This window comes from Tiliqua scincoides, chromosome 11 (assembly GCF_035046505.1).
Source record: "Tiliqua scincoides isolate rTilSci1 chromosome 11, rTilSci1.hap2, whole genome shotgun sequence".
NCBI classification, from domain to species: domain Eukaryota; kingdom Metazoa; phylum Chordata; class Lepidosauria; order Squamata; family Scincidae; genus Tiliqua; species Tiliqua scincoides.
In genome coordinates, this window is record NC_089831.1 from 3,193,111 (window position 1) to 3,203,765 (window position 10,655).

General features: G+C 48.3%; 1 protein-coding gene across 1 annotated transcript; it reads right to left on the bottom strand.

Annotated features, from left to right (window-relative positions):
• Window positions 1-128: 128 nt before the first annotated feature.
• On the bottom strand, window positions 129-6,116 carry FAM136A (family with sequence similarity 136 member A). Its single transcript, XM_066639612.1, has 3 exons — window positions 5,994-6,116; window positions 3,599-3,739; window positions 129-1,173 (listed from the first exon to the last, which is right to left on the bottom strand). The coding sequence occupies exons 1-3, from the start codon at window positions 6,078-6,080 to the stop codon at window positions 985-987; spliced, it is 417 nt and encodes a 138-aa protein (XP_066495709.1). The 5' UTR covers window positions 6,081-6,116; the 3' UTR covers window positions 129-984.
• Between the last annotated feature and the right edge of the window lie 4,539 nt (window positions 6,117-10,655).

Genomic DNA, 10,655 nt, shown 5'->3' on the forward strand with positions numbered 1-10,655 from the left:
TGGGACTTACTTCTGAGTAAACATGCTCTCAGTTACACAACCACGCAGATGGTGGCAACCACAAAACACAACGTGCCTAAAATCTGGAAAGACACACTTTTTATTTTTAAAATGTATTTTAATTTGCCTTTTAGAAAATAATTCACAGTTTAAAGACAGAGGAAATAGGAGCTTCGCCTAGATCTCTCCATACTTTTCTGTGTGCAGGGAGTGTCTTTTACCCCCAGGGTAAAATAAATGTCTTTTACCCCCAGGGTAAAATAATTCAAACCCACACCTGCAGCTGTGGGGGGGGGAGGGCTTGATTCTTCTGCTGAAGGTATTCACTGGCCCTCAGTTTTGGGGCATTCACACCTGTGCATGATTTGGTTTTAGTTCTGCTAGTTCCACTGCTAAATTATGATGTCACAACAGAAATGGAGCAGAAAGGAAAACAAATTCCTTGCACGTAGAAAGCTCACATGTCTGAAAGAAGAGCTCAGCCTAGATCTGAGAAAAAGGAGTTCAGCCACCGCATCCCCCCTCCGTCACTGCAGAGTTCCACAGGGCACTACAGAGGTACTTTTATGAGACAGCCTCAGAAGCGGATACACACGGCCTGTTCACAGAAGGCAATGAATTTATACAGCTATCCGTGTTGCAACTTCCAAGATTCCCCAGCTGCTCCACGCTTATAGGTGGAAGGGAAGAACCTCAAGGAGCGAGGAGGGGGTGCTGCTAACTGAACATGGGAAAGCACAGATCACATCATTCACGCCAAAGGACTTGCAAGAAATGGCTCATTCCTCATTCTGGCATGATGCAGGCTTTCTCCCAAACCCACAGACGGCTGGATCTTAGCAAGATCAGGAACATTTGAGAGGCCCCCATAACACATTCCCCCCCAACAGAAAATCACCTTGGATGCACCCAGTTTTCATTACCCCATCTCCAGCAGGCCCTTTAAAGGCCCTGCTTTCCTTCCTCTTTCAAAACTCAGGGGTTCTACTGCGCAATGGCCGCCAATGTCTCCTTCATCTTCTTGCTCATGCTGGGGATGAGGTGCATGTGGTCGTCCACACACTTCGTCACACAGCTGTCCAGCTGCAGCTTCACCTGCTGCTCTTTGCTCCCAGAGTCCAAGGAGTCCTTGGCTTTGTCATTGCAGCACATGGTGCAGCGGGAGAGACGGTCCTGCAGGCGGAGAGGAACACACAGGGTGGTGAGAGGCCGCCCTGGGTGAGAACAAGATTAAATCGCATTCACAGTCCTTATCGCTGAGCAGCCAGCACTCACACCCGAGGCTCTTTATGCAAGCTTATTTCCTGTGTCTTTCTGGGGTGGCCTGACCTTGTGAGATCATGGGAGATTTGTGGAAGCCTGTCAAGAACTACATGAAAAAAAGAATCTGCTACATTCTGAACAGGGGGCCAAGAGCCAGTGTGCCCCCATAACAGCACAGGGGAGGCCTATAAGGGGAAGGGATCTTTTCCCTCTTGCTTGTGCACTGGAACCAGGGGACAGCCATGAAAATTGAGTGTCGGGAGAGTTAGAACAGACAAAAGGAAATATTTATTTGCCCAGCAGATACTTAATCCATGGAACTTCTTGCCACAGGATGTGGTGATGGTGCCTGGCCTAAATGCCTTGAAAAGGGGATTGGACTAATTTTTAGAATAAACATCCACACAGGTTACAAGCCATGATCCGTATGTGCAGCTTCCTGATTTTAGAAGTAGGCTACCTCAGAAGGCCAGATACAGGGGATTGGCAACAGGATCACTTGTTGTCTTGTGTGCTCCCTGATGCATCTGGTGGGACACTGAGAGATACAGGAGGCTGGACTCAGTGGTTTTATGTATTTCCCAATGTTGCTCTATAAACTATCTTGGGAACCTTTATGCCAGAGATGAACTTGCATATTTCCCAAGACACAGAACGAAGCATAAGGCAACTTAACAATTTAATCAAATCAACATCCATCCTGGATGTTTAATTAATTTGGCTGTAGTTTGTATATTAAAAAGAAAGGCGACCTCTAAAAGGATAGGCTGCCTTTCATCAGGAACAAAAAATAAGATTCTCTCCAGGGATCTTCCGTCTGGGTGCCAGCATAGCTCCAGATCCCAAAAGCCCCCAATGTCTCTAGTGCAATGCACTGATGATGTGCTTTCAAGGGCTCCTTGTCTTTGTTCCCTTCCCACTGGGGAGGTGGAGGTTCAAGAGTACTTTGCTCGTGATGGGTTTGGTGTGACTCAGTGGGTGGAGACAATGCTTCCATGGCTCTCTGAGAAGATCCAAACCCTGGAGGGGATCTGGCAAGTCCACCTGTGCGTCACTAGGGTTTGCGTAACCCGGTGTGGGATGCCAGCGCATCACCCCTATGCAGTGGGCGGGGCAATACCCCAGGTGGTGGGTGGGGTGATGTACCATCATTCCGCCCCCACTGGTTATTTGGCTGTTACCTTTTGACAGAACATAGATAGAACACATTCACATGAAATTACGCATTGATTGATATATAACATGGTATTATTCTTCCAAATTATGATTTTAGTGATTTTGGTCACTAGTGGTGTCACACCCTCCCCCAAGGGTGTCAACTTACTAACACCTTATTGCAGCAGTTCTCAAACTTTTAGCACTGGGACCCATTTTTTAGAATGACAATCTGTCCAAGACCCACCAGAAGTGATGTCATGGTGGAAGTGACACCATCAGGCAAATTAAAATAAATAAGTATAAATAATTAAAGTAAAACAAATAATTAAATAAGCAAAGCCAGCCTTTGTCCACCAAGTGAATTTCCTCTGTAGCCTGCCTGCAATAACACCCCCTCTCCAAAATCAGTAAGGTTTTCAGCCCTACCCAGTGCTCAGTTCAATTTAAGAACTACTGTTTAAACCAGATCACTGTCAGGACCCACCTGGTTCTGCAAGTCTCAAAAAGGTTCACCTTATCAGCTGAAGCTTCTGTTTTGATCCTTTTTAGTGGGGGGGGGGGAGGCTCCCTTCTGGAGCACTTGTTTAGCTGCAGATGCATAGAATCAGGACCATTCTGGTAGCCTTGCACTGTCCTTCAGCTGATCTTCCACACCAGCCAAAGCACGTTTGCTTACTCGCAAGTAAATGCAACTGTGAGGCTTAGTTTTGCTTTCCTTAGAGCTCAATACATTCATCTGCTTGGAGGGAGGGACTTCCTTCTTTAGTGTTTTTGGGGGCTGCATTCATTGGATCAGGACCATTCTGGTGTTGTTGGATTCCTCTCAGCCTGCTCTTTCTGACACACTAAGGCAAGTTCACCTACTCGCAAGTAAACATGCGATATGGCTCGCTTTCACTTCTCATAGGGCTCCATGCATTTTTTGGTTTCCAGTTTTTTGGCTATAACTTTTGATAAAAAGGAGATATTTCACTCTGGTTTTTTGCATTGCCGTCCACTTGAAATTCTGCATCCAAAGGTATACAACATGATGGGGTTGCTCCTAACCACCACAATTTTACCGTGTCACCCCAGTGCACGTCACCCCCCCTGTGCACGTCACCTGGTGCGGCCCACACCCCCCGCACCCCCTAGTGACGCCACTGAGCCTCTGTCTTCCTTTTTTTTTTCTCCTCACCTGAAATCTCTCCAATTCTTGGGTGACAACAGCCTGAGCCTGCGCCAAGGGAGTGTGGCAGCGCTCAATACATTGATGCACTTGCTTCATGGAGGCTGTGTTGTTCTCACAACAAGTTGCACTGCACCGGAACATGATTCCCTGGTGACAAAGAGATGGACGTCAGCAAGGCCTCTGCTAGATCAGACTCATCCAACTTCCTATTTCTAACAGAGCCCAACCAGGTACCTCCAGAGGGTTGCTGATAGGTTAGAACATAAGAACAGCCCCACTGGATCAGGCCATAGGCCCAACTAGTCCAGCTTCCTGTACCTCACAGCAGCCCACCAAATGCCCCAGGGAGCACACCAGATAACAAGAGACCTGCATCCTGGTGCCCTCCCTTGCATCTGACATAGCCCATTTCTAAAATCAGGAGGTTGCACATACACATATAAGAACACAAACAACTTGCAGGTACATCCTCCAAGAGGGAGAGTCTCTCACTAACAGCAGAGAAATTGGTATTGTTTTATTGCACTGAAGCAATTTTGGAAGAGGGTCCACAACAGTAAGTCAGGCCCTAGAGCACGTGTCCAATGGTGCTTATGCACTAGCTATCGACAGTAGTGAGGACCAGGAAATGCTCTGAGCCAGCTAAACCCCACAAACCATCAGGACTGTGAGAATGAATTGGAGAACCACTGGGGTGTATTGGGCCTACAACACAGGGCTGGACCAATGGCAGCCTAGCACAGTGTCATCGGTTTTCTGAGTAGAGTTCCCATGATCCATTGCATTACACTGACAAAGCAAGACAGCCTAATGGGGATCGCTGCAGTGAAGACTGAACTAACCTGTATCAAGCAATCCTCAGCAAGGCACTCTACTTTAAAAACTTAAGAAAGACCTGGCAGGATCTGAGCAAGGTATATGTAGGCCAGGATTCTTGGGAAGGCACCCAGCAGCTGCAGCTTGGTGACCCATCAGACATTAGCTAGCACTCTGGACCACAAAGGAGGTGGTGGTGGTCCTGGTTAAATGGATTACATTGCAGGTGAAGGGGACACTGCCCCCTGTTACTGTGTGGAATTCATCACCTTGGGATGTGGTGATGGCAACTACCTTAGACAGGTTCAAAAAGAGGATGAGACAAGTTCACGGAAACAGAGAAAGAGGTCTATCAATAGTTATTAGTCATGTCTGCAGAACTTCCATGCGCAGGAGCAATATACTGCAAATTGCCCTTGGCAAGAGGTTACATAGTATTGCCATCATAACTGCACTGGAGGCATCCCGCAGACCATTTTTCTTTATATAGCATCAGCAATGTACACTTTACGTAGAGTGAAAACCAAGGTCCCTGCCCCAAGGAATTTGCAATCTAGATGTTGACACAAGGGAGACAACAGAAGGGGACAGAGTTTGGGAGGGGGGAGGGAATTACACAGATAGGCTTTTGGACTCATCCAGGGCTTCTCTTATGTTCTGATGTCAAGTTTCTCTCTGCCTGAGGCTGTGGAAGTTGAGGCTGTTGCGATGAGAAAATAAGAAAAATTCCGGGAGCTCCTATGAAGGGCGGGATTCATATTCAGGATGAGCAATGAATCAGATCCTGCATGGAAATTCTGCTGGTTTGTATCCCATGTTGCAAGCCCCACCACCCCCATACAGTTCAGTAGGGCAGGAAAAAGACACTTCCAGTGCCTAGAGTTCAAATTTGATTATCTGTTATGCAGGTATTGCTTTCTGCGCCCTGTCTTTTAATTTAATAATTTAACAATACATAACTAAACAGTTTAATAACAATTCCACCCACTTTGTTCTAAATTTTCATACCCTGCTTTTCAACAAATGGTCCCAAAGCAGCTGACATAACAATGTAAATGGAAAGGTAGGTCTCTGCCCCAAAGGGCTTCCAGTCTTAAAGAAGGCACAAGGGCCACATGAACCTATGGTCACTGGCTAAGGTGCGAGGCTGGGTGCGCAGAATCAATCCCAGCCCAATACAAAAGGACACTTTTCAGCCCAGCTGTGCAGGGCAGCATCTCATTTTTAGCCTCACAACAACCCTGCAAAGTAGACTTGGGCTGCAACCTGAGTGTAAGCCCTTAGCCCTATTTAAGATAATGAAGTTTACTTCTGAGTAGACAAGCCTAGGACTGTGAGGGAAAAAAGGAGAATGACTGGCCCAAGGTCACCCAGGGAACTATATGGCAGGGGGTGGATTCGAACCGTAGTCTTTCGAGCAAAGGTTTAAGTGGCAGCTCCTATCCTGCCCATACCGGTGCCCAAAAGCGCCCAAGGAAGAGGCAGAAGGAAGCCCAAGAGGCGCCCTTCCATTCATTCTTGCGTGCATGCATTCACAAGTGCACGCATGTGTGCACGCATTCACACGCGCAAGCAAACGCCTGACCTGCATCTTCCGGATGGTCTCCTTCTCCAGCCCTTGCACCAGGCCGTCGATGGCCTCTTGCACCCGAACCTGCTGAGCCTCAGCCATGCCGGACGGCCGCTCACGTGGAGCGCGCGGCACCAGGAACCAGGCAGCCCGGCGCCTCGCTTCCGGGTCAGCCCGCCGCTCCCATAGACTTGCAGCGCGTAGACTGCAGCGGTGCTCGTCTCCCTGCAGTGGTGCAGTGGGAAGAGGGGGATGCAGGGGGCAGCCTGCGGGTCTCTGAGCAGCCCTGGGGCACGGCCAGGCGGGGAGGACCCCCTGCTGCTCCTGATCCGGAGGCCAGATGCGAGTGAGCCTTGCACGTTCGCATGCCTGCCTGCCTGCACAAAAGCAGGCAGAACAGGAGGTTTCTGCAGGCAACTGACAGAGCAGTCCAGTCCATGGCTACTCAGAAGCAAGTTGATTTGAGTTCAATGGGACTGACTTCCAGTTTGCAGGTTTGCAGCCTGAGCGACTGAGCAAAGGATGAGAAAAAGGCCAGTGCAGTGAGTTTTAGTTTTTTTCATCTCAAGGCACACTGACAAGGTGCTAAAATTGTCAACGTGCATCACTGTTTTTTGACCGTTGACAAGGCGCACCGTGCTGCCAGTGGGAGGGTTCACATCCCCCAAAGGACCTACTCATAAATGACCCTCTCCCAAATTCCCGCGTCACACCTGGAGACCATTCGCGGCGCACCAATGTGCCATGGCACGGTGGCTGAAAATGGCTAGGCTAGTGCATGGAAGCAATCACTGTTTGGTTAGCGCAAGCCACCACCCACCACCACACCCCGCTGGAGGGGTGAGCAAACAGCCACATGGAACTCTTGGACCTATCATGTGTAGCTCTCAGAAATATGTTGGCTAAGTTCCTTCTTGCATTATAATTAATAAAAAAAGTAAATAAGAAATTTTCAAGCTTTATAATTATCGCAGGGACATGCAGTGGGTGGGGAGGCAGGTGAGGCAGAGCGTTCCCACTGGAGTCCTTCAAAAAGCACCAATGCCATGTGAAGTGCCCAAGCCCCACAACCCGCGTACAGAGCGTGACCTTGTGGATGTACAGCGTGACCTTGAGCGTGTACAGCACATGGCTTTTGGATGCTTGGGTGCCTCCCACAGCAGCACGCTTTTTGAAGGACTCTGGTGGGGAGGCTCTGCCTCACCTGCCTCCCCACCCACCGCATGCTTTTGATTTATTGGGTATAAACTGAGGGTCCACTGGATTAAAATGTACGGTAAGTTTAAAGCTCATGGTGAGTCAATATGTTTAAGAATTTGAATGCTTCTTAAACATTGCGGCTCTCAAACATCTGAAGATTATCAAATGTGGCTCTTTCAGCAAGTTTGGCCACCCCTGGTTTGTAGGACTAGGATGCAAAGACATGCCTTCCCCACGAGGTGGCAGGAGTACTCTGGGTCAAGGCAGCCCTCCTCCAAAGTAATAAAAGCAGGCTGCTCTTCTGCAGGTGGCCAAGGAAGAAGAGAAATGTCTGACTTGCTCACATAAAGAAAATAATGACAGCAGGTTGACAAAGAGCAAAACTGCGCAGCGCAGAGTGGCGCACAGCTTTTCACAAGGACTTTGGAAATACACTTTTTCCTTCCATTTAAAATGACTCAATTTTTCTACATCTAGCAAAACATTTTTATGTCACTGGATTGAGGGCCAAGACTCGTCATCACCATTCATGCACTAATTTCATGTGGGCAAATGGTTATTATCGTGTTGTGGGCAACCTGGGGCAAAATGGTTATTATCGTGTTGTGCAGCACAATCACAGAACATCTGTGATTATATCTGGACTTTCAGAAGGCGTTTGACACAGTCCCTCACCAAAGGCTACTGAAAAAACTCCACAGTCAGGGAATTAGAGGACAGGTCCTCTCATGGATTGAGAACTGGTTGGAGGCCAGGAAGCAGAGAGTGGGTGTCAATGGACAATTTTCACAATGGAGAGAGGTGAAAAGCGGTGTGCCCCAAGGATCTGTCCTGGGACCGGTGCTTTTCAACCTCTTCATAAATGACCTGGAGATAGGGTTGAGCAGTGAAGTGGCTAAGTTTGCAGACGACACCAAACTTTTCCGAGTGGTGAAGACCAGAAGTGATTGTGAGGAGCTCCAGAAGGATCTCTCCAGACTGGCAGAATGGGCAGCAAAATGGCAGATGCGCTTCAGTGTCATTAAATGTAAAGTCATGCACATTGGGGCAAAAAATCAAAACTTTAGATATAGGCTGATGGGTTCTGAGCTGTCTGTGACAGATCAGGAGAGAGATCTTGGGGTGGTGGTGGACAGGTCGATGAAAGTGTCGACCCAATGTGCGGCGGCAGTGAAGAAGGCCAATTCTATGCTTGGGATCATTAGGAAGGGTATTGAGAACAAAACGGCTAGTATTATAATGCCATTGTACAAATCTATGGTAAGGCCACACCTGGAGTATTGTGTCCAGTTCTGGTTGCCGCATCTCAAAAAAGACATAGTGGAAATGGAAAAGGTGCAAAAGAGAGCGACTAAGATGATTACTGGGCTGGGGCACCTTCCTTATGAGGAAAGGCTACGGCGTTTGGGCCTCTTCAGCCTAGAAAAGAGACGCCTGAGGGGGGACATGATTGAGACATACAAAATTATGCAGGGGATGGACAGAGTGGATAGGGAGATGCTCTTTACACTCTCACATAATACCAGAACCAGGGGACATCCACTAAAATTGAGTGTTGGGCGGGTTAGGACAGACAAAAGAAAATATTTCTTTACTCAGCGTGTGGTTGGTCTGTGGAACTCCTTGCCACAGGATGTGGTGCTGGCGTCTAGCCTAGACGCCTTTAAAAGAGGATTGGACAAGTTTCTGTAGGAAAAATTCATTATGGAGTACAAGCCATGGGCTCCAGCAAGTCTCCAGAGGGCCAAAGGCTCACTGGAGACTGGGGGCTCCTCAAGGGCCATATTGGGAGCTGCCAAGTGGCCCCTGGGCTGGGGTTTGGGCACCCCTGACCTAGTCCTAAGCCCATCCCGCACAAACGGGCAAGGCCAACGAGAGCCCAGTGATTCTACACTGGTACAGGCCTCCTACCTGGGTCCATAGAAATTCTCACATTGCCCATCAGGCATGAGGTAGTGGCCAAGTGTTGACTATGTGCAAGGAGCCAGTCACCACAACCTATGTTGCGTGGTTGCCGGTGGCCAGGGAAGTGATGGGGGGAATGGATTTGTGCTACCCCTATAACAGGCCCAGCTTTAAGCTCTCAGTTGGGCCCCACGCCTAAGGGTCCCCCCACATTAGGGTAATCTACGATTAGGTACAATTTACTTTTCAAAGAAAATCTACACCATTTTGTTTTTGGTTACTTGTAGGCTGATATGTATGAGATTTTATATTAAAATGTGCTTAGATCCATTTGGTTCATTAACTCACAGACAATTTTTAAGCACATATTTTGATGGCTTTCCATTCTACCAGAGACATATAAAGTTTATAATATATTTTATCTCTAGCTCTAAGATTCTACAGACCTTGGCTGGGGCCCTGCAAAACATGTTTCCAACTGGACCCTGCAGCTCCTAAGGCTGGCCCTGCCCCTATAAATGAAACTGGTGCTCCCGCACTTCTGGGTTTCACAACAGTGTGCAAGGAGCATGGTAAAGGGGGGAATGATCTGCTTCTCACTCAAGCAAGTGGGGAGTAGTTGATTGTGGCTTGTGTTGGTGGCAGGCTGGAGAGAGGCAGCGGTTGGAGCCTCGGGGTGAAAGGCACCCTAAATCTGCCACCCCCCTGGACCACTTGCAATGTCACTGATGCATCCGGTGGCTGCATGGATGGGCCAAGAGTTGGTGTTATGGTGGCTTGTAGGAATTCAGGCCCTGCCCTTGAGAATGTCGTTTGAATGCTCAGAGTGTGACATCTGCTGCAAAAGACCCTCCTCAGAAGATCCTGATGGTGTGGATTTCAGAAAGGAAATTACTCAGACATCACGATGACAATGGGAAATGACCAAGGGTGATGAATTTTGAATTCAAAACTCAGCAACACACCAGGAAAGGAAGAATGAAAGGACAGATTCTCATGATCAATGGGGAGAAGACCTCAGCAGGCCAGTGTTCCACATTTCATCACTGGGTGCAGGCAATGACGTGGGACATCCCTCTATTTCTCATGGCTGTTTGTATCCGCTTTCCAGGCCTAGAACAGATCTTCCTCTTTCTAGGAAAGGTTTTGGTTCCTGGTTCGAGCAAGAGAAACAAGAAGGCCAGGAAGCCACCCAAGGGAAATCACAGGAACACATGAATCACTCCTCCCCCACAGCCGCCCTCCCTCCATGCCAGCTTCCTTGCCCACACCCCAAGTGCAACATTTGCCCTTATGTGGCAAACCCAGCTGCCAAGGTTTCCAAACCATGAGAATGACATCCCACGGGCGCTCTCTGACCCAGTCAAGTCCAGCTCAGCTTCAGCTTTCTGGGCTGCAGCACTGTGTTTTAGCAGAATGTTCATGTCATAGATTTGATGTCAGAGCCAAGATCCATGTTCAGCTTTGAAGTCTGTGGAGCTTTGGGGCAAATGGTTTGCTCTTCTTTCTCCACTTACAAGATAATGGTGATGATGAAGAAGATGATGATATCATCATCATCTAGTACCTTCA